The sequence below is a fragment of the Crinia signifera genome, chromosome 11 (genome assembly GCF_055691185.1).
Source record: "Crinia signifera chromosome 11, ASM5569118v1, whole genome shotgun sequence".
Classification (NCBI taxonomy): Eukaryota; Metazoa; Chordata; class Amphibia; order Anura; family Myobatrachidae; genus Crinia; species Crinia signifera.
This window is the reverse complement of record NC_139227.1, coordinates 42,028,352-42,053,610: the sequence shown is the minus strand read 5'-3', so window position 1 is coordinate 42,053,610 and position 25,259 is coordinate 42,028,352. Positions and strand designations below refer to the sequence as shown.

Here is a 25,259-nt window from a genome sequence, read left to right as displayed (position 1 = left end):
GGCATTATTGTGTGGTGGTATTATTTATATAAAGGCATCGCTAATGTATTGCATACTGGCCCTTATTCAGATCTGATCGCAGTACAAATTTGTTCTCAAAATGGGCAATACCATGAGCACTGCAGGTGGGGCAGATGTAACATGCGCAAAGAGAGTTACATTTGGGTGGGGTGTGTTGAAACTGAAATCTAAATTGCAGTGTAAACATAATGCAGCCAGTATTTACCCTGCACAGAAACAAAATAACACACAAATCAAACTCTCTCTGCACATGTTACATCTGCCCCACCTCCAGTGCACATGGTTTTGCCCATTTTTTAGCTCAAATTTGTACTGCGATCAGATCTGAATAAGGGCCAGTGTGTAAATGAAACTACTGTGTGGCATTATGTGTATAAGGTGTTACTACTATGTAGAGTAGTGTGAATAAGGAACAATACGGTGTGGTTTAATTTTGTTAAGGAGCAATACAGCGTGGTGTAATGTGAATAAGTAGCAATACCCTGTGAGGTAATGTGATTAAGGAGCACTACAGTGTGGTATAATGTGAATAAGGACAATACCATGTGGCGTTATTTGAATAAGGAGCAGTGTGGTGTAATGTGACTAAGGAGCAGTGCTGTGCGGCGTAATGTAGAAAAGGAGAGTAATAGTGTGGTGTAATGTAAATAAATCATCCCTGTTTGTCTGCCCCTTCCCTTTAGAATGTAAGCTCTCATTAGCAGGGCTCTCTTCCCTTATGTAATTTTCCTTCAGTGGCTATGTTAGGGGGGCACCAGTCAGATCTTGCCTAGGGTATGAAAATGATTAGGACTGGTTTTTCACAGTCCTCAATGCACCCTAGCAGTACAGGATTTAAGGTTTCCATGGGTGAGCACAGGTGAGTACTTAATTACAGTAGTACCTCGGTCAACTTTAGTTAATAATCCATGCTCAAGCATATACTGTATATCCTTAAAACTTGGACTGTTGGGGTTCCTTGAGGATTGAGTTTTGGAACCAGTGAAATGTATAGTACCTCATGATCTGTCTGGGGTAAGAACCTGTCATGCAGGCCACAATCATTTTACGTGAGTCATTACTGGTTTTAGCAACTTTGGGGGCATAATCCCACTGCAATAACAACTTAGTTGCCCAGTATTGTTTGAAGTCATGCAGGCTGTTTTCTCCAAAAATGACTATACTACCCCTAAAAAAATCAAAATTCTAAAAGCAATTAAATAAAATTTAGCCATGTTGGAAACTGAGGTCAGAAGTTTACTGTAGAGGACTAAACACCACCACCAGCTTCAGATTCAGTTAGGGATCCCATGATAATGTCATTGCCCATTATGAGCCTGATACTAGCAGAGACATATTGGAAATAAATAGCAGGGTACTTGTTTTCTAGCACGGCCACACCGATCATGATCGTGGGCATCGTTAGTAAAAATTGGGGGCATCGCGGCCATCGCATGCACTAAAAAATCGGGTGCGATGGTACCGACGCGATGCCCGCGATTTCCCATAGGAAACAATGTTAAATGCTTCAATTTACCCGCAATTCCCCCGATTTCCCATAGGAAACAATGTTAAATGCCTCAATTTACCCAAATCATCATAGGGAACAATGGTAAATGGGCCAGAAACCCCCAAAAACACCCCCGAACAGTGAAATGTCCCCCCAAAAGTAGTTAACGCCACCCCACGATCAACATGAACCCGAAGCGTGGTGAGCGCAGTGAGCCCGCGACGGGCGGCGGTACGCGTCCTCCGACCTTTTCATACCCCCACTATCCACGTCGGCATGGAGTTGAGAATAGAATAGCGTGGCGAGCGCAGCAAGCCCCGCGAGGGGACGCGGATACCTGTGAAGCCCGCGAAGGGACGCGTTTACCTGTGAAGGTATCCGCGTCCCCTCGCTGCGCTCGCCACGCTTCGGGCCCGGTGGCTCGCTGCGCTCGCCACACTATTCTATTCTCAACTCCACGCTGACGTGGATAGTGGGGGTATGAAAAGGTCAGAGGACGCGTACCGCCGCCCCTCGCGGGCTCGCTGCGCTCGCCACGCTTCGGGTTCACATTGACTACTTTTGGGGGGACATTTCACTGTTCAGGGGTGTTTTGGGGGGTTTCTGGCCCATTTACCATTGTTCCCTATGATGATTTGGGTAAATTGAGGCATTTAACATTGTTTCCTATGGGAAATCGGGGGCATCGCGTCTGGACCATTTAAGCCTTTTTTAGCCGCCTGCGACGCGACTGACGCGATTTTGACTTTTTTCAATGGGAAATCGGGGGCATCGCAGACCACTAAAAATTACACCCGATGCCCGCGATTGTAGCCGTGCTAGGAAACAAGTACCAATAGCAGAGTACCAGCCATTAAGCCCTTAACTGTCATTTTTCAAACCCATGGCAGTTTGGCTGGTACTTTGACTCCACTTTTTCTTTCTCCAAGGCTTAGTACATAGACCCCTAAATCGTCAGTTGGAAACATCATAACCCATAAATGAATCTTCCAATCAAACTAGAGGTTCTTGATTAGGCATCAACCCTGCTAAGCTGTGAAGACCATTCTCACTTACTCATAATTAGATTCCTCCTTCATTGCCTTCATATCTCTTTTGAGGGTCAGCTTGGAGAGAGGTCCGTTACATGTACATAATGATCTCGGAGAAGAACGAGGAGGTCTTGTTGCTGTGTAGGCATCAATGAACTTTGAAAGAAGTATTCAGACCCTAGGGAACTCTCTGTATACTTATGTACATAAATATGGAACTAAGTGGAATTTCTGGGACCTCATTGACAGCTGAAACAGAGTTTAAGCTCTTCTTACTCACTTCAAAAGCTATAAGATCTCCACTCCATCATGCATCCAGATAACACGGAATAGCGTGTCCCAGCAGAAGCGCCATTTATCAGGTTGTGAACATGAGAGTGTTTATGTAAGGCATTAGCAGGAGCATGCTTTATATACAATCTGCACATACTTTTCATTCCTACGCATGGCTATTCCACGGACATTCTTTTGTTTTCTTATAAAACACTTTAGAATATTCCTGAGATAGCTTAGTAAATGGGTACAGTACTTAGAGCAGATGCCTCTCCAGAATGATACAATCTACATTTGCTCAAAACATGTTTCAAGGGAACCTTAGCCCTATAACCCATAAAAAATGCCACTCTTTTATTGTTTAGTGTATTGTGCATGCCAAACAGAACAACATTTGAATCTTTCCATCCGGCACCATCTAGTGGCCGCCGGTGGGCACAGCACTTACTGTAAATCCCCCATAGAGGGGGTGTGGATCACTTGGTCTACACCAACTAGGTCGACAAGCATTGGGTCAACACCTCTAGGTCGACAGGCAGCAAGGTCGACATGGGTCTAGGTCGATATGGGTCAAGGTCGACATGGGTCTAGGTCGACATGACATTAGATAGACACAAGCATTAGGTTGACATGGGCAAGGTCGATAGTTAAAAGGTCGACATGGGGTTTTTCACTGTTGTTTGACCGGAATGTCGACACAGTCGACTTGGACACAGTTTGAAGTGCACAGCATCTCTTCGCATCGCTCACTTCGATCACAATGCTTTGGGCATGGTGCCTCGCTACGCTATTTTATTCTCCCTCCACGCCCTAGCGGATGGTAGGGCATGAAATACCGCCTGTCGGCACATGGCTCAAAAAACAATGAAACACCCCATGTTGACCTTTTGACTGTTGACCTAGCCCATGTCGACCTAATGCTTGTGTTGACCTAATGTCATGTCGACCTAGACCCATGTTGACCTAGACCCATGTCCACCTAAACCCTTGTCCACCTTGCTGCCTGTCGACCTAGTGTTGTCGACCTAATGACTGTATCCGCATAGAGGTGAGGCACAATGTTCATCTTTTGTTATACAGGATGCTTCATACAGTTGCCCCGTTAAACCTGATTAATCTGGTTTAACAAGGTCAATGGGAAGAGACACCTAAAAAAGTGTTACTCTGAGAGGGACCCAAGGGGGGGTAAGGGTTGGTATTTATATATACTGTAGTGTAAAAACCCAGTCCCATGGGAATTTCACACACTATTAATACAAAATGTACTAATATACAGTACTAGTTAAAAGCCCATCAAAATGACAGCTTCAGCAATGTACTTTCACTTTGAGCTGTGATTGTTTTTACTTTCACTTTGAGCGGTGACAGTTTTCAGCCCACAAACTCTCCACGTTATAACCAGTCCCTATCTGCTCCTACCTCCAATCTGTCTTCACCGCTCCCTTTCACCATTTCCAGCAAGTCTGAAACAGATCAGTGTCACTGCAAAAATTGCTTTCACTTTCTGTTAAGGAGTAATTTAGTACATCGAGTGGCTTCTAGTGGTGAGTGGTGGTACTTCACCTCATAGAGGTGAGGAATAGTTAGCCTTTTAAATCACAGAGCAGTTGAATGGTGATAGCAAGGCAAGTTTAGAATTGGAACAATGTTTGTTATAAAGCAAATCACCCCTTAGAACTGAACAGCTCAATGTGCCAACAAGACAATCATGGCATGACCATATGTCAATGCCAGGTGGTGGTGGTTCAATCCTTTAATATAAATCCATTGTAAAAGGTACAATTAGGGGTGTCATCTGATTCTTTAATGAATTAAAGTAATGACCCCTTTATTTTAATCCATAGAGAGATGGAGGGAGTCTCTGATCAGTTTCAGCATTGGGGGGGTTGCGACCAATTTAAAAATTAATTAGTTTAATGATCTGTAATAATTGGATCAGAAATGGATGCTTAGGAAACCGCGCTCTGTGCCAGCCTTTCAAGTGCTCGTAAGCCAGGGCTTCTCAAACTTTTCGGAATCACGGCACCCCAGAGTATCAGAAAGTTTTTCGAGGGGACACAGAATACTTTTTAAGAAATCTGCGTCCCCTCGCGGCGCTCACTTTGCTCGCCATACTTCGGGCTCGGTGGCTCGCTGCGCTCGCCATGCTTTATAAAATCAACTCTATGCCCACTTGGATAGTGGGAAAATGAACAGGACCTTGTTAACATTGAATCCTATACAAAATCGCATCGAATCGCATCGCAAATCACACCGAAAATCGCGTCGAATCGCATCTGATTGTATGCCTTAAGGTAAGGCATACAATCAGAAAATCGGCAGCCCAGATACTACATAAGTATCTAATTCTGTAGATTGTAATCATATGTCATCCTTACTGTAGGTTAATTTATGTGGTGAGGGACAGGATTCACTTTTAGTTGTCTACAAACAGAAATAGCCACACTTACCATGGCTACACCGCACCATAAGTGTGACATGAATTCCGCGATGCGCCCTCATAGTCGCACCTCCCCACGAGTATCAGACCACTGTGGATGGAGAGAGGAAGTCTAAGGCTTTCTCCGCTGGCCGTCCACGGGAAACATGGAGGCTATCAGTTGAGATGTTGATCCCAGGCTTCAACTTCGATCGCATCTATGATGTGTCTGACACCTCCTCCTGCGTTTGCCTTTTCAGTGAACGGTTTGCAAATCCGTCCACTGCCGAATCATACCCGAGGGACCAAGGGGGCGACAAACTTCTTTTAACAAATAATAAGAGTTATGTTACCGTCTTCTATGCCGCGAGGCCTGAATTGTGCGGCGATTGCTGCAGAACAGACGTAACCTGCATCTCCTGTCCTCTGTCGCTCTCACACCAGCACAGATACTCATCATCTCACTCCTACGGTGTATACAGATTGCACTTCTGCATTCAGATTTGTGCGGCCTTTTGAGACATTCTAATTAAAGCTTCTTATTTATGGAATTAATATGTATGCAGCGGCAGCGTTTGGATGAGAAAGTGAAGCAATAACATCACCGGGGCGGGCGCGACCGACGCAAGGCAAAATCCTCGCACTTTCCCTCGCTGCAGACTCCTAATATCACGTTGGAACGCTCTGCGATGGGGAAATACAGTAAGCATCAACATCAAACACTTCATATTTCATTTAGACGCTCAGTTAAAAATCACATATAAAAGGGGGCGGGGCTAAATGCCGTTAAAAGCTTTTATGATGTTTGCCATTTTATTTTGCATTAAAAATGCATTACCTATTAGACAAAAAAAAAAACGTTAGATTAGGAACCAAATGAGACAATTGCACATGAGAGACAGTTTGAGACACTTTAGTCTAAGTAGATTAATTAACCCTTTTATCGGAACGCCCGACAACGACATTAACCCCTTCCGATCTGCAACCGGGAAGCTGCAATAAATTTGTTAGGGATCTGATGTAAGTCACATTAAAGCTGTAAATGGTAACTTTTTTTATATCGGCAGTATTTAGTGCGTACCGGCGCACCATGGGGTTAGTAATTACAGAGGAAATACAGGCTTTAATTATTTTATTTGTCTTATATACATATATTGTTCAAATGAGGTTGTTTCCGACTCTTAGGTTTTTCAAATGCATGGTTATAATCATCATGGTATTTATCACCAGAATCTCCGAGTTACGGTCGGATGGAGAGATACTATTTTATATAACTGCAGAGTGCTGATGTTAGGAGCACAGCAAATCTTAGACGGCTGTATAGAAATAAACACTTTAATACCATCCAATTAATATGCATTTGTCACCTACAATACACGCAGCCGTTCCCTGAATCAGATCAATATATATGTCATGTCGTAGTCACAGCTCAGCGATTCCATTGGCTCCTAGTGAATTGATAGGCAGCATTCTTATTGGTTGAGCCTACAAAGTGGTCAACTACACAGTGACACACTTTGCCGACTTGACGGCAGATCCATCCTTGTGTTGACACATGGGCGGGGTTCTCTAATAACCACCGCAGCACATCGCCGGCATTCGCATTTTTAATAATCGCATATGCAGTAACATATGCGATTATTAACGCAAAAGCGATGGCCGGCGATGTGCTGCGGGTCCCCCCTCCCTCCCTCCCTGAACCCTTACCCGGCTGTGTGAGGGCTCCTTTTCCTCCTCTCTGCACCCGGAAGCTGTGCAGGGAGGAGGAGATCACTGGTCCGGGCAACACAGCAGGAGGCTGTCCGGACACAGGTGAGGGAGGGCAGCGCGGATCGGTGTGGGGTGCACGGGGCTGCGGGGGATGCGAAAGGAAGCCTATAGGCTTCCATGGGGTTACGCCATATAGAACTGGCGTAACCCCCCGCAGCAAAGCCCCAGCGGTGGGGCTTTGCTGCATATGAAAATGCGGTAAAAACCCCGAAAACTGGGGTTTTACAGCATTTTTAGTTTGGTGAATCTCGCCTGTGTCCAAATCAGGTAAATATGCACATTTGCCGATTGGCCGCTCGATGTGTCGTCTCAGTCCCCGCAGCCATGTACGGGTGTTCACAGATACATCCTGTGTACACACCTTCCAACATGCTAGCAATACAAGCCCCCATTTACCATTGATCACATTTACAATGCGATCTGGGCGGAATATTACCGCCCAGGATCGCATTGTAAAATGTGATAATTTCGCCCCAATGTATTACCTGCCAGGGCGCAGGGACAGGGCTCCGAAAAGAGCCCGTCCCTGCGATGCCTGGTGCCGGAAGCCGGGGGGGTCTGCACATGCGCGGTTACGCGCTGGCCCCCCGCGACCCCGCTGACCGCACTGCCACTAGGCTACAATGGGCTATCGTCATATCAGAATGGCGATAGCCCAGTGGTGCGATGCCGGGCTGCCTGATGTTGATACATCGGGCAGCTTCGTATCCCCCATAGAAACCTATGGGGGATGCGGCCGGCGGCGCTGCAGGGGAGGATCACAGCAGGGATAATAATATTTGTGGTTAACCCCTCGAAACGTGTGTTTTCAGGGATTTAGCTGCAAATATTAGTTGATAAATGTATATTGGACGTTTGCTCGAACAGCCAATATATCCCCAGTGTGTACCCAACTTAACAGTCTTTAGATTGGGGTCAGGATCTTGAATGCATTTAGCTATGGAATGTAAAGTAAAGATGATATTAGTTTTACAGATTATATTATTTAATTGGAATAAAGGATGAAAAGGGGCAATTAGGATACGCTCTTTGTTTCCCAGGGGGGCGCACAGCAATAGGTCCTGAACTCTGTGACCTCCGAGGTCACAGAGATCAGGGCCTGTCCTATATATAATACTTGCCCAAGGCCACAAAAAGATTTGTCTAGTCCCGACTCCCAATACAAGTCTGTTGGGGAGAGACATTCTGAATACTGGGAAGTGTACTGCCAAGAACGAACAGCAGTGCCAGCCTGGAGTTGTGGTTACACCTCCCTAACAGCCTGGCATACTGCGAGGCATGGAGGATGGCGTGCAGGGTTTCAGATCCCTGTTCTTTCACCCAACCAGCCCCTTCCCACCCAGTTCTCCAATCCTAAAGCTTGTTAGGTCCCAATTTAGGTGGGACAGTGCCAATTTGAGGGCTTTGTACAGAGGTGTCCCCCGTTCTATGCAGACCAGCTCTGGATGGGTGCGCCACTGGAGACATGGCAATGAGTGGGCGTTTGGCATTAAGTAAGGGTGGGTAAGGAGCAGCATAGCACCACTAAATTGCCATTCATGCCCCCTGGGGGTGACCTCATGGAAAAGGTGTGGCATTGGCCATAGTTCTGGTGGATTGGGGAACGTGGCCCGGACTGTCAGGAGACCGGTATCTGTTTTGCAGAAATGGTGGTTGGTTTAATTTGCAGCAATATTGCAATGGGGAGAATCCAGTCACCTACAGTGATAACATGTCTTCTAGCTCTACACATGGCAAACACAGGGGGAGGGGGGGGGTTTCTGGTTACCCGGCAAATCCCCCTCCTCTTGGCAAGTGGCTGAAGATTGCTGTATGTGTGGATCTGAGTCCTCAATGAGTGCACTGGACCAGATAGCAGCTAACAGAAAGAAGAGACAGGAGCCTTACCATGAGGTGGGAGAATGTGTGCTTAGAAAGTGCAGTACTGGTTCTATTATGTACTGGTCATATTATGTTTGTGTATCCATTTATTATGGGATGTGTAACCTTATTATTATTATGTAAATATGTGTAACCTTATTATTATTATTATGTAAATATATGATACAGCCTATACTATACACCATCTATAGTGTTATATATTAATACTGTGTATAACATACAGTATCCGGTGTATATGAAGACCAATGTGTACGTTAATGTCCAGGGTTATTACTAGGTTCTTCTGCCTCTCCCCCAGACTCCCGCCCTTGCCTCAATGTTCCGCAGAGTGAGAGATTGTGGATGGCATTTGGAAACCCCTCCTCTTGAAATCCTGCATTTGCCATTGTGCCAGGGAACAGGTTAAACTGACATATCATCCTCACTTCACAAAGAAAAAATGGCATAGCGAGTAATGAAACAAAGTGGAACTGCCATTTCTGGGATGATAGCGGCCTCTGCTCATTTGTTTTGGTTTATGTGACTGTGGTGAAATGGATGGATTAGGTTGGAGCGTTAGTATGGCTCACTGCGGCCAGTTGCGAGCATCTGTCATCTCCTCAGCCATTCATTGCGGATCGTACCAGGGAGGCCCGCCGCGCAGACAGAGGAAACCCTGACACCTTTCAATTTAGATGGGAGAGAGAGAGAAAGAGAGAGAGAGGACTTATTTTATGGCTTAGTATAAAATACAACTTATGTAACATCATAAACAGTGATTCCCACACAAGTACTGCTGTCTGCAAATTGAAAAGGTGGGATCCAATTTGTATCACCAGTAAGTGAGTCACCAGGAGACTGACACTGCTGTCTGTGTACATACAACTCCTTCACTGCATGTACAGCTGTCACAGCCCCTTCTATACATGCTGCAGGCATATACCCTAACCACAGAGGTGCCAGAAACTGCTACGGTGTTGTACCAAATGGTAACATTAAGAAAAACATCATTTGGGATGTCGACAATGTGGACTTATGCCATGTCATAACATCAACATGGTTATAATATCGACATTGTGCATATCCACCCTAACTGCTAACAGCCCTCTAACTGCCGCCTAACCCTAACCTCAGTCTTACAATAACTGCAGCCTAACCCTAACCCCAGTCTTACCCTAACTGCAGCCTAACCCTAACCCCAGTCTTACCCTAACTGCAGCCTAACCCTAACCCCAGTCTTACCCTAACTGCAGCCTAACCCTAACCCCAGTCTTACCCTAACTGCAGCCTAACCCTAACCCCAGTCTTACCCTAACTGCAGCCTAACCCTAACCCCAGTCTTACCCTAACTGCAGCCTAACCCTAACCCCAGTCTTACCCTAACTGCAGCCTAACCCTAACCCCAGTCTTACCCTAACTGCCGCCTAACCCTAACCTCAGTCTTACAATAACTGCAGCCTAACCCTAACCCCAGTCTTACCCTAACTGCAGCCTAACCCTATTGGCAGCCTAACCCTAACAGCGACCTAAACTTAACCACAGCCCATCCCTAACCAGAGTCTAACCTTCCAACATTACCCATTCCATTAGTGACAATGTTATTGGGCTTCCTTGCTAGTTTTGAGAGGTGGGGCCAGAGGCGTAACTAGAACGATGTGGGCCCCATAGCAAAATCTTGGACAGGCCCCCCCCAGAGAGACAGAGAGAGACAGAGAGAGAGAGAGAGTGACAGGCAGAGAGAGACAGACAGACAGAGAGAGACAGACAGAGACAGACAGACAGAGGGCAGGATGTACTAACGGGAAAATGCTGTAAAACCCCCGTTTTACCGCATTTTCCTATGTACAATTACCCGGCCGCCACGTCACCGCAGTGTAGGGTATCGCCACCTTTGGGTGGCGATACCCTATAGAAGCCTATGGGCTTCTTTTCGCCGCCCGACGCCTCTGCCGAAAAACCCGCTGACCCCCCTCTCCCCCTCCCTCTCTTACCTGGTCCAGGTCCTCCTGGACCCGGAAGGTAACACCTTCCTCCCCCCTAATGACGCAGCCGGGCGTCCTTCCGGCTGCAGGGGGGAGGAGGAGGCGCCGGGGACAGCTTGCTTAGCTGTCCCCGGCGTGAGGGATGATCACGCCGCGCCGGGTCTCTGTGTTATGAGCCGGGAGCTGCACCCACGCTGGGTCTCCCGAGTCCTCACATCAGCGCCGGAAACTGTAGACAGGCGCTTCTGTACGTTGCGCTGGGGCTGGTCACTACTAGAGAGTGACGTTAAGCCCCATGACAGACTAGCTGGAGTCTGGACGGACTACCGCTTGCCTTTGACAGTGCTGACTGTCCCTGGGACACGGGACAGCGGCGCTGTCTGCCTGCCACCGCCGCAGCATTACTTAAAAAATGAAAAGGGTGCAGGGGATGTTTGCTTGGCCCCGGGCCCCCCCAGCCGCCGGGCCCCATAGCAACTGCATCCCCTGCACCCTCTATTGTTACGCAACTGGGTGGGGCTACACTGCAGTCCAAACTTCAAATAGAGGATAAACACCAACTGCCAGTGTTTCCCGGCCCCATGATGTTTAGGGTGGCAGTTGATGTGGCTCCACTATTTGAATTTCGCAGTGTGAAGCAGGCCCACCTCTACATCTGCCACTATCAAGGAAGCCCAGGAACAGAGCATTTTGTACCTAACGGAATGGGTCACATTGGAGGGTATGCTATCCCCAACCCTAACTCTTAACCTTTCTGTCTCATGCCAATGGGAGTCTTTGTATGGCTAAAGCAACAATTTGTACAGTTTTATATATTCTCCCCGTGTTTGCGTGGGTTTCCTCTGGGTACTTTGGTTTCCTCCCACAATCCAAAAATATACTGGTAGGCTAATTGGCTCCCAACAAAAATTAACCCTAGAATGTCTGAGTGTGCGTGTACATGTGGTAGGGAATATAGATTGTAAGCTCCACTGGGGCAGGGACTGATGGGAGTGTTCAGCTTTATTCTGTAAAGCGATGTGGAATATGTGTGCACTATATAAGAAACTGGTAATAAATAAATAAATAATAAATAAATTAACAATTTGTTCAGCTTCAAAGGGGCATACACACACGGAGCGATTTTGTGCTATTTTCTAAGCAATCTGACTAGATTGCTCAGAAAGTAAGCACAGATCTCTCCGTGTGTATGCCCCGAGACAGAGCCGAATTTCCCATTAGGCACGTGAGGCACCGGCCTAGGGGCGGCACATGTTTGGGGGCGGCACTTGGATGCCTGTGATAGTACTGTCAGCCCAAAATGTACCAATAACTGCAAAATATCCACTGTACTGTACTATATTCCATCTTAAATAGAGTGTAAATATATAGGACATGCAGATACTGCCCCTATAAACTGTCCTACTTAGTAAACATTATTGTTGTGCCTAGGGGCGCCCTCCTCCCTAAATCCGCCCCTGCCCCGAGAGAGTAATTATCTCCTGCTAACTAAGGGGGAGATTCTCTAAGAATCTCCGCCCCCCTTCGCCGCCCATCGCATATTTAATTATCGCATATGTTGTAACATATGCGATAATTAAGGCAAAGGACAGCTCTTGTGTTAAGAGCTGTCCTTTGCGGTGAGAGTCGCCGGGTCCCAGCAGGTCCCGTTGGCTCCCCCCTCCCTCACACACCCGGCGCTGCTGCTGCGCCGGGCTCTCCTCCTCCCTGCGCCCGGAAGAGGATCAGTGCAGGGAGGAGGTCGCAGGTCCGGGCAGCACAGCTCTGTGCTGCCCGGACACAGGTGAGGGGGGAGGGGGCGATGCGGGGCGGCGGGGGGTCGGCGCGGGGCAGCGGAGGGTTGCGGTAGAAGCCCAGCGGTAACCCGGCGGGGGATGCTTACAGCATCCCAAAATGCGGTAAAAACCCAGATAACGGGGTTTTTACCGCATTTTTCGCTTAGAGAATCTCCCCCTAAGTCATTGCAGGCAGTCAAAATCTAGTCAAATCACTTAGGAAGTGACTGCAAATCTCTCTGTGTGTACAGAATGAGAGATACTGATCGCAATTCCCCATTTTCAACCACTACCCGGCCTTTTTTTGCTTACGAAAAATTGCGTAGCAAAATTGCCTAGCACAAATCTCTGCACGTGTATGTGCGCCCCATGGGAGATCTGGACACCGGGAAATCGCCTACCCAAATAGCTTAGCAAAATTGCTTAGCACGCATCTCTACGTGTGTATGCCCCTAAAATGGCAAGATGTACCTCCCACTGTTTTTGTGTCCACAGCTGCATGATGTCATCATTATTAGTGGCATTTGCACCTGATCCATACTGGTTGTTATAGATCTGTTAGAAACAGGCTCCTATCAATCTATCTATCTGTCTGTCTATCTATATCTGTTTTTCTGTCTATCTGTCTATTCTTCCTTATTTGTAATATCCTATATCATATCATCTTCAGAGGAGCTGGGGGTTGTCTTATTTACATTGTTTAATCATTAATATAAGTAATTATTCTCCGCCGCAGCGCTGCCCTGTGTGCTTTTATTCTGTAATCTCTCTTTAATAGGTACAGCGGAATAGTTATTATGATCTGCGGAGACTCCATTCAATGACAGTCCGAAATTTTCCTATACGTTACATCATTATAGACCAAGAATAATTTGGCAATAAAACAAATGGACCGTGCTTGAATTACTCACAAAATGCCTTCATGCTCAGAGGTGGCCGAGAGCCCCAGGGATAAGTTGTAGTACTGCAATGATGGGGGGAGGGGAAGAGATGGGGGGGTTGGGGAGGTTCACAGCACCGGGGCTAGAAAGAAATAAAACTGTTTTTTTTTTTCTAAAACAAAATGTAACCTTTTGGGCTCCCGCATTAATAGGAAGCCGACCTAAATCTGTTATTTAAATAAACAAAAATAGTATTTCTGCAAAACCTACAGGTGTGCTCGTCTTATATAATAGGCTAACACTATGGGGGAATTTAAGTGCTGTGCGCGCCGGCGGCCTATAGATGGCGCCCGATGGCGCAATTGAAGCCTTCCTCCATTCCTGCACCCACAGCCAGTGGCGCTAATATTACAGTTATGTTTTTCCATCATTTTCACGGGCTGGGAGCTAGCTCATCTATAACACACATGTCTTACCATTGAATTCATATTTCCTGACTTCAGTAACTGATATTTAAACAAAATCCTTCTCAGTTAATTATTTCTGACCTTATGGATGCTGCTAGAGAATCATGGAGAAAAACAGAAGCCAAACACTTCACAGTACTGACAATCCCAGCATGCCCTGCCACAGTGATGCTCTTAGCGCATGCTCGCAGGCAATGCTGAGATGCACAGGCGCATGTATAATGGGTGCAATGTGTGCAGTGGACACAGGTCTCCGCGGTCCGGAGGGGCCCACACCACACAGCCTGCGGAAATCACCAGGAAAATGGCACAGTGGACATTTTTACCAGCATTTCGCACATGCACACTAGACTCTGGGACACCACAAAGGGTCCTCTAGTGCCCAGAGTCTACAGCGCTGCTGGTTGGAGAGGATTCTGCACATGGCTGGAGGGCCGCATGCTGAAGAACCCTTATTTACTGTGTACATCCCTCACTGTTCTGTCACCAATTCTGATGCCTGAACTCTGCCAGGAACCCAGGTCCGCCCGCCCACTTCCTTACTGGTTTGCAGCAACCGCTCTCCCCACCCTAACATGTGCATAGTACACTCCCCAGATCAGCATCCGCTTTGCGCCACTGACAATACTTTTTTGCAATTTTGTTTCCTATTTACCGATTTGTGTTGGGGTCCCTTGGCGTCCGCCCCAGTTAAGTGCGGGTGACACACTCCTATGTTTTATAAGTGCTAAAAAGTGAAATGTAATATAGCTGTACTCTGTGGATGTAATCTTCATTTTCTAAAGCTGCATTGATATTTATATATGATATAATTACCTATTTATTTATAAACCAACAACAAAAAATGTAATTCCAAGAACGCACGGGAGGAGCATGCGATAGAGAATCTCTCCACATGTTCATAATATGCAGAGTTCAACATGAGTGCTTGCATAAATAATATTATTTAAACCAATAATAAGCTAATTAGCGCAGTCTAAATGGTTGTCACCATAACCGTGTTTTCAAAACACACAGAGCTACAGTCTGTATTGGCAGCACACGCGGTGTCATCTGCAGGCTACAATGTGTCTGATAAGCCTTGACACGATGCCTGACAAATCAACATTTCAGAAGGTAATTAACTTTAAAAACTTTCAATTAACAAGGCAGCTGTTGGAAAGATCTCAGCGTCAGAAAGCAGCAAATACATATGGGTATTTTTGTTTGCAGTCGTGGATTGTACGGCCTTCCGCTGTACTGTTATTAAAAACGTTCACGATATGTAGAATCATTTGGTTATTTTAATGTAGAAAAATTGACTAAAAAAGTGGTAAAATTCTTAATTTTTTTTTAAATATAACTTTTAAATATCTGTTACTTGTACAACCAGTGTCATGAGTTCGTCCCAGTTGCCTGGAGGCAAGATAAATATTGGTGCCCCTCCCATATACATATATAATAGAACATTATTTCTATAAATCTTGTTATATTGCACAACATTTACTGTATTTAGATTATCATTTATTTGAAAAAATTTTATTGCTTAGCGGTCATAGCCAGGATTAGAACCTGTGACCGTTCTCACTGGAGGCAGACAACTTACTGACAGAGTTGCAGTATTTGCTCCTGCGCAGTAAGTATGCAGATTCTGACTATGTTTAAATGTTAGTTCAAAACAATTACCATTCGGCAGAACTATCTATTGTAGTAACTTCATATAGCTAGAATTTGCATGCTTCCCCTGCAGGAGCAAATAGCTCAATCGGTACTGTGTCTGCTTTTAGTGGAACAGGTCCTGGGTTATAATACAGGTTGTGATACTTGCAAAAAGTTTAGAGAGTGTGACATGTATTTTCCTGATAGGAGGGAGAGTCAGCCACAGAAGTCATATCGACGGCTTTCATTTAACTGATTCAAACTCGCAGAGAGTTCCTCTCCTCTCTGGAGCCCAGCAGCAGATGACTTCATTGCCTCCCACAGTTACGCTTCTGTGTACAATGTCTGCTACAACCCATAGCAACTAATATGGTGCTGGCTTTCATTAGTTTGCACTAGATTAATTAATGCTGCAACCAGCACACTTTGCCATTGTGAGATGGGTTTAAACCTAAAGTTTTCCTTCAGTTATCAATGTGGCTATTCCAGGGCTTTTAGGTACACACTAACTTTTGTTTTCTAACCTCCATTTCTGTTATTTTAGTATATTGATTTATGGTTATTCCAGTCAGTTATTTCAGGTCTTTGAATTATGTCTATATCTGGGGGTAATTACAGTTCATTAAAGTTTGCATCCAAATCCATCCAGTGTTAGGCCCAGAACAAGCTCCCTGTGTCAACTTTGTGCCAAGAGTACAGCAATGGGAGGTCCGACTGGGATCTCAACCCCCTATTATGTCTTCTGGGATCTAATGTGAGGTTTTCTTCCAAATCCATCCAGTAGAAGACATTGAACAGGCTTGCTGGGTCAAAGGTCCTCCTGGTGCATTCTGCCATAAGATCTAACTAGGACCAGATCTATCAAGTCATGTAGGAGCCTATGAAGAACAAATATAAATACATATTTCCACTATATATATATATATATATATAGATATATATCTATATATATATAGATATATATATATCTATATATCTATATATATATATATATATATATCTTCTCCAATAGTGTTACAGCGCCAATCAATTATACTAGTCCATATATTCCAAAAAGTCCTTCAATGAAGCAAATTAGAAGAATTTTCCAAACAATGTTTTTATTAAAATCTTCACAGAAAACGACCCGACACGTTTCGTCTAAAGAGACTTCATCAGGGGTACATTTAACAATCTTTTATTAGGTGAATGATTAAATAATTCTCAGATGATCACAATCTTGTGTTCCTATTTCTTTGAGTGGGTATTTCACTATTCCAAAAAATAGAGGGGTTCAAGTCTGATAATAGATTTGAAAATAAGTGAGCTATAATATCGAACCCAATGGGTATCCGGCAGGTAATGTATCGAAACGCGTTGGAACGTTTTGGCATTTCTGTGAAGATTTTGATAAAAACATTGTTTGGAAAATTCTTCTCATTTGCTTAATTGAAGGACTTTTTGGAATATATGGACTGGTATAATTGATTGGCGCTGTACCACTATTGGGGTAGATATTGTGGATACTGGTCCCTATAACCCTCAGGGACTGTTGTGGTAAAGCTACCTTGTACCGATTTTATAATTTTTACATAAAATTGTACAGTGTTCTATAAACAGCAATAGCATCTAGCACGTAGTAGAGTATTGCTCCTCTCCGCAAGTTGGCGACAGCGAGCATAAACACTGCCCGTCTCTGCTTCAGGGAGATGGGCAGGGTTTCCGCTCTCTGTCGCCAAGTGACTGGGACGCGAGTGTGTGTGAGACAGTCACGCGTCCCAGTCAGATGGAGAGCCTCTCCACCAGTGCTCACCAGCGGGGGCATTCTGGTGAGCTCTGGAGCTGCATGAGAGGTGCTCCATCTGTATATTTATTCATATACTATACATCATGGGTCCTCAAACTGCGGCCCTCCAGATGTTGTGAAACTACAAATCCCGCCATGCCTTGCCACAGTTTTAACACTTCCTTATAGCAAAACTGTGGCAAGGCATGCTGGGATTTGTAGTTTCACAACATCTGGAGGGCCGCAGTTTGAGGACCCATGCTATACATGTATGTGTGCCAATGAATTAAAAGTGTAAGTTGACTTGTTTTATAGAGGTGTCAGATATACTCTCGTATTCTCGTCATTACAGCTTCAACTAACATGACAACACATTCATCAATATAAATTACCACCTCTCTCTCAGACGTATGAACGCTTCCAGCTGTGTTTAGCGAGTGCTAATATTACAGATTTTTCTATTGCTTAAAAAAGTTTGGCAGAACGGAGGAGTCAAATAGGACCAAACCACACCCATGGTAACAAACTAAACCTGCAATATGTAACCCCATTAATGAGGACTAGAGAGAAACACAATAAAATATTGACCGAAAACAAGTGGAGTTAAAGTAATGATTTACTTTCCTAAAATAGCAAGCAAAATGCCTTTAAAATAAGGCATGTATCTATTATATTCTCCTACTATTCATTATCTTAGTTTCAAAATCACTCTGGAGGGAAAATAAAACAGGCAGGGACCATTTGTGGAGGTAAAGGGCATATCACAACTATTTTTGGTCTGTGTTTCAGCACCGATTGTGATGTCTTAAGCGGTTCAGTTCCTGCAACCATTACCACCATAACCATAGAATTACTCAGGACTGGGACGATCAAATGATATATGATCGATGCTGTGTCTTTAAATTCAGTTGCTTGGATGCACAAATGGGTCGTCTCAATGCAAATCTCGGTGGCATATTTTCATGAGGTGTCTGCTTACAGGATCTCAGCTGTGGTTGCATAGGCGTACACAAAAAGAGACCCACTGTATAAAATAATCCCTGCCATCTCTGTTGATTATGTTGACCTTTCTAGATCACGTCCTCCTGCCCAGTGGCAGTGGCGGATTTAAGGGGGGGGGGGGCGAACGGGGCAGTCGCCCCCCCTAGGCCACTATGCTGATAGCTGAAGATCCCCTTTTTCCAGGGATAACAGAATTTTGAAAATCGGCCTTGGGGAACTGGAGATATTTAACTTCAAAGCAGCAGTCCACATCCAACCTGTTAATTGGAATTCCCAGTCATATTTCTCAGGTTCTGTCTGACTTAGAGTTTTTCTGAGAGTACATTCCAAAAGTTGGACTCTCCCCTTTCTGTAGACACTAGCGGCTTGTCTCTATCATGCCCAAAACCAAAGATATCAGCCTTCCAGTAGCCGGTCCCTGCTCCAGCTCCAAACGTCTGGTGTACAGTTTTATATTTTTGTCAATGGATTGCTCTGGCTCCTGATCTCTGATCCCCAAGTCCCCAGCACCTCCTGAAAGTTAGGACTCTGGGTTTTTATACTATTGAAGGCTAAGAAATCTATTTTCAGATAATGGCGATATCTGCAGTCAAACAAGCTGCTCTTCCACCGGAAAATGACGAATATTAAGCCCACTCCATTATCCAACCCTCCCCTGCGTATAAAACACCCCCTACCTCCATGGAAGTCATTTACAAGGGACCCTTCATGCAGCTCAGTGCCCACTTCCACACGTTAGTGTTCCCCCTCCCATCACCTGTGCAGCAAAGGAGTCATTAGCAGAAGTTACTGCTCCAGGTCCTACATGTTGAGTGGAAGATAGAGCACCCCTGCCACCCGTGGGACATCAAAGCTGCTGCTGATAGCACCCCACCCCTAGGAGGGGAGAATGGGTAAGGGCCCCAGTGCATTGCTTTACCCAGGGGCTCACACTGCTGTTAAGACAGCCCTGGGCGAGGGGTATACTCCTCACTGCCGCCGGCCGCATCTGCACCCGCACCTACTAAGTAATGATTGTAGTGATGATGGGGAGGTGATGACGCCGCCTCTTTCACCAAGTAGCTGATATAGCTGGGCTTTATCTCCCCATCCTGCTGTCCAATTGGCTGGTGGGCTGTAAATTAGGTGGTTTGCCACCGTGATTGCTCACAAAAAGTGTGGGGTGGGCTGTGTCTGCAGCACGGTGGGTGTGTGCCCGGTTTCAGGATGAAGTGTACAATGTGTTTGTATGCGTGATATACTATGTATGATTATCAATAGGGCTTCCCAAGAATATAGCATAATGGTCTTAATTCCTTTAGCCCACAGTTTTTCAAACTCGGTCCTCAGGACCCATACAGTTCATGTTTTGCAGGTCTCCACATACAATAGAAGTGAGCAATGAAAACACCTGTGTACCTTCTGAGTTACCTGGAAAAGTACTATAGCTAGTAGGGGTCCTGAGCACAAAGTCTGAGCACCTGTGCTTTAGCCTAATAACTTTGTGATTAAGTAACTATGTAATTCAAGTACCCAAACTCAAATATATTAACTGTCTTGTCTGTTTCCGCAGGTCAACGGCCTTTTCAATGCAGATATTGCCCATACAGTGCCTCTCAGAAGGGAAATTTGAAGACCCACGTCCTTTGTGTCCATCGTATGCCTTTCGACAACAGTCAGTACCCAGACCGCAGATTCAAACGCTCCCGAGTTGATCCAGAGACTTCTGGGAATTCTGAGGAACTTGCCTCTGCCAAACCATTGACCTCAACACAATCTATGGCTGAAGGCATCCAACTCCATGATTAACAAACTCAAATCAAACGATTATGTATATTTTGATGTCACTTAACCCATGGAATGTCTTAGAAATGTCCCAATTCCCAATGCCTTTCGGAGAAAGGGAACCCTCCTTCTCTTACAGGAGACATTGAATGTGGAGCAAAACAATAACCCCCGCCTATTAATAAAAAAGAAGAAAAAAAATACATGGCTTTGGGACTGTTACCCAGCAACAGGAAATTCCAAACAATGGGGTTTGGATTATATAATGTAACTGGAAGGACCAGTACGGCATTACGAGACTTTGGAAGTGGTCTGTGTCTGATGCAAAACGCTTTTCAGGAGAGGGAAAAACAAAAACAAAAAAATAAAACAAAAATAAACAATACTATCTAAACGATTCAATGCTGCCTTGAAGAAAGAAAGAGAATGAGAGAGGGAGACGGAGAAAGAGAGTGGGCCTGTGTTTTCATCGTTGAAAACACCTTTATAATATGACACCAGCTGCTGTCATTATCTGAGCATAGTAATGAGATGAGTTGGTAGCCGGGCTGTGGTGCCAGTCTGACTGGAGCTGTCATTACGAGGAAGAAATCAATTGAAGTGGTGTTACAACAGCACTGTAGGAGAAATCCAAGACAGCCCACAAGCTGGGGTCACTACTGACCTACAGCACGCTGAAAAACATGACGATATTCCATTCTCTGCGTCTCTCCTCCAGATGTAGGCAAACAAATAATTCTGATAGAAAGGATCGTCCATTGGCTTTTTCATCTGCGAAGATCAATGCTCTAGTATTGAGGGAGAGGTTTTAGGGTTATGTTGATTTGTTTTTATTTTATTTTTTGTACAAAGCGATCACAGTATGGTTCTTTCATGAACCAGACTACTCAGCATCACCTGATGAAGGAATTAAAATTATTACAAGAGACTTTATTTTAATCTATTGTATTTTTAGTTTATTTAATCCCCCTCCCCCCGAGCTGCAAACAAAATATAAATGTGTGCGTGTTTTAGATATTTTGCAATCCCGGTATTGTTTGCCCTATTCGACACCAGTTGAAGGTTGACTCATGGAAAGGTCGACATAAGTTTTCCACGGTTTTTTCTTCTTAATTGTTTTTTTTTCATACTTTGGGGGGTATGCAATCTGGGATCACGGCTGTCGATCCCAACCGACAGCCGTGATCCTGGCCCGTTTGTGGTCAGATGGACCGCATAACGACAGACGGGATTCAATGTCCCATCTGCCGCTCGGCACAAAGGGGACGTGGCCGCGAAAACGGCCATGGATTGTCGATCTGTGGCCGGGATTGCAACAATCCATGGCCGTTATCGGCAGAACGGGCCCGACAGCTTCTGAAGTCGGCCCGTTCTGCCGTGATCCCGCATCAATGCTGTTGTTAAAGACAGCATTGAATAGGGAGCCACCGCTATTGCATACCCCCCTTTGACATCTACGTGGACTCCAATAGGAGGTCCACGTGTGCAGATATCGACATTGACACGAAAAAGTGAAAAATTCACGTTAACCTTTTCATGCGTCAACCTTTTCCATGTCGACCTTTTGCTTATGTTAATCTTTGTCAATGTCAATCTTGTGCATGTTGACATTTTACAGTGGACCTTATGACTGTTGACCTACAGTAGACTTTGTCTGTGAGCAACAGGATGAGGAAGTAGATCAGAGAATCGTCAGTAGGCTGAGTGCAGGGATGTACATCCCAACAGCCTTAAAAGTTTTAACTCTGCCTAAAGGAGTTTGCAAAAATACTAACTGCAATCAATGTAAATAGAATCTGTGCGCTCTGCTGTAAGACTGGAGACATCTCAGGAGATTGAAGAGTACACTTTACACATACTGCCTGAAAGAAAAGATACCCGAGTGAATTTATTTGATTTTTTATTTGATTTTTCCAATGGGTCGCAACGTCATGGACTCGACGATACGGAGCAAGCTGCTTACTCGGTTGAATATTTTATTTTAATTTTGTAGTATAGTTCTCACTGCCTTACTTATACCGAGTTTAAAAAAAAAATAAAAAAAAAAAATGCAACTGTTTTGAAATTCCTCGAAAGAAAAAACTAAAAAAGTTTAAACTTTTGGACTGTAGTAAGAGTTAGAATTTTAACTGCACTACTGTGTTTGGAGACTATCAGTCGCTTGCTTTTGTGTGTTTGCTCCGCTGCCTTCTATATCTTAGCAAAAAAAAAGAAAAATGAAAAAAAAAGAGTTAAATAAAATCACATACGATAAAAAACAAAAAGAAGAAAAAAAATGACATTCCATTTCTTGCACTTTTGATCTATTTCGGTATTTCTTTAGTGTCCTCTGAGAATTTTCAGATAAGACAGGCAATAATTCTGTTTGTGACACTGGATACATCTCTCGTTTCTTGTGATGTGCGTGTATGTTGATCCTATGGTCTGGTGCTATCGGCCTGCCCACTTCTCCTTTCCCCCACCTCTAATCCCTAGCCTTATTTTATTTTTGTTTCAGAACATTTGTAACTTGTAACAAAAGCAAGTGACATCGGCGATGATACATCGTCGGTTTCTGAATATCCTCATGCTTTTCATATAAACATGTCATGTTTTCATCTGTAACGCCTGTTGTCTGTAGTACTGGTTATAATATTGTCTACATTCCTACACAGAGAAATTGGGGGGAAAAAATCTATCTTGGATTAAATCCGAGATCGATAGAGTAGAGGAGTCTGTTGCTATGCTTGTAACAAGTAGAAGACTTTGTATTTAAACTTTATTCTTGGTCATTATTTATTACAATTACATTCGTTAACATAACTTTATTCTGGTACAGAAGTATTCAATTGTTTTTTTTTTCCCTTTTTTTTTCCAGCTATTAGAATAAAATGTCTTTGAAGCAATACAGTTTATTCTGTGTTTTACGCAATAAAACCTCTACCTCTGAATGATCAAAGAACATTTCCTAATTCCTGATGACTCCGGTGGAGAGACTGTATTCATTTCTATATTTGTGTAGATTTAAGTAGATTGAAACATTTAAGGAAATTTTCTTCTATGAAATTAATTGGTTGTGCACCAACCAAAAGTGGGCACTGCTGTACCAGTGGTCTGGATGTAACTCCTATTATTACTGTTGACTTTTGGCTGCTGTAAGAAAAATGTTCAATATGACAGTATTGTCTAAATCAGGAGCATTGCATAATAACATCAATCCAATGTAGAGGCCACTACAGTGGAATGATGTTATTAGGTGTAGGAGCCTATGGTCTGAAGGGTGCACCACCTTCGATATTTGTCCTTCTAAATCTTCTAGGCCAACAATGTTGACAATGGCATTTCTTATTCTGAAGATGGCCAAACAAGGCATAAAATGGATGTTCAACTATTATAAATAACCAGAGCTTCTGTAGGATGGGACAATGGGTGACCGAAAGTAAACAATTTTAGCCAAGAGGGTCTCAAATAAGAGGGAACAAATAGAAAGTGAATACATGAGGGTGAGAATCGGGAGGTTGTAAAAATGAAAGCAAAACAAAGACAACCAGTTTGGCTATCCGCGATGATGGCAGGGCGATGGGAGTGAGTGAGACCATAACTCACTATGGCAGGGGTTCCCAAACTTTTTCGAATCTCGAATTAGCCACATCTGTCAATCATCACCTGTGTGTATAATGCTGGGCGGAGTTGTGTATAACGCTGGTGGAGTTACACGGGTGATTGACAGGCCCCCGGGCCAGCGTTATACACACAAAGTTACCGCCCTTCGCCCAGCGTTATACAGACTCCGCCCCCACCCAAGTGAAAAGTCCAGAAGTAGGGAACATGTCCAGCATTATACACACCACCCCTCGCCAGGTCCGGCACTGCCCGCTCAGCAGAGCCTGCAAAGCAGAGAGGCGCCGGGCTGTATAGGCGCTCCCTTCCTGCTCTGCAAATCTGCTGCTGTCTGCAGGCATGTAGGGTTACCACCCATCTGGGAATACTCCGGACAGTCCGGTAATTAAGCCGGTGTCCGGACGGGTGGTGTTCCCGGACTATATATTCTCAGGGAAACAACTCCCCGAGCAGGACACGGTACAGAGGAACTGTCACTCTGACCAATCAGCCGTCAAGGCGCTGGCCTGCCACAGCCAATAAACAGCCCCTCTGCAATTCCAACAGATGCACATTGGTCACATACGGCGACCGGACCCAGATCCGTGCCAGCCAATCATCGCAGAGCCCAGCGGCAGCAGGTAACACTGCCCCCGGGTGGCGGCAGCAGCAGCAGTAACGGGTGAGTGCTAGATGCAGGGCTGTGACATAACAAGTGAGTGAAAAAGGGGAAAACCAACGCAGATAGACCACTTGCTGCTTCGTCACAGTCCTGTCGTACAAGGATTCTAATGTAGCACATCTTATTATGCACACATATTACTGTATATTGCGTTATATGCAGGAGGTACTGAACATGTGGCAGCACAGGACTAATAGGCATTCTGGTGTTGTCCTTATTTAAAGAAAAAAATTGTTGAGCCCTGGCATAACGTGTAATAGGCATTATGGCATGTCGTATGATATGGATGTGTGATATGTAATAGGCATTATGGTGTAAATTTTTGGTGCGCGCCTTCGGAGCGTCCAGTTATGGCATAACATGTAATGGGCATAATGGTGTGTGGCATAATGTATAATGGGCATCAGTGTGTGGCATAATGTGTAATGGGCATTACAGTGTGTGACGTAACGTGTATATGGCATTACCGTGTGCAAAATCAAGAATAGTTTTGAAGCAAATTTAAAAAAAAAAAGTCAGGTCATGGGGCAGGGCTGGCAGTGGGTCAAGGGACGGGGCTGTGGGTGTGTAAAGGGGCGGGTCACTGTCCAGGAATCCTTCAATACAAAGGTGGTAACCCTACAGGCATGTGTGGTGCTGCTGCACCTGTCAGTGTATGACATGCAGCTGCACAGACAGCAGAGGGGGAGAGACTGATGAGAGCAGCAGCAGTAGGGATGGGACTTGGGAGCACTTACTGCACGTCAGAGTGTTAGCAGCAGCAGCAGCAGGGGAAGTCACTGCAGTGTCGAGTCCCTCCCTCCTCTTCTCAGTGCCGAGCTGTGATTGGAGGTGCTCAGCACATGCTTAATAGAAGTGCCC

General features: G+C 44.9%; 1 protein-coding gene across 8 annotated transcripts in view; it reads left to right on the top strand.

Annotated features, from left to right (window-relative positions):
- The window catches only part of ZNF536 (zinc finger protein 536), a 557,864-nt gene extending 534,849 nt beyond the window's left edge, over positions 1 to 23,015 (top strand). For 7 of the 8 annotated variants that reach the window (XM_083163799.1, XM_083163804.1, XM_083163798.1 and 4 more), the window contains one exon: positions 19,926 to 23,015. In XM_083163799.1, coding sequence (XP_083019925.1) covers positions 19,926 to 20,161 — 236 coding nt within the window. In that variant the 3' untranslated portion in view covers positions 20,162 to 23,015. The remainder of the gene's footprint in view (positions 1 to 19,925) is intronic. The other variant, XM_083163806.1, reaches the window with a different exon arrangement.
- Positions 23,016 to 25,259: the final 2,244 nt, after the last annotated feature.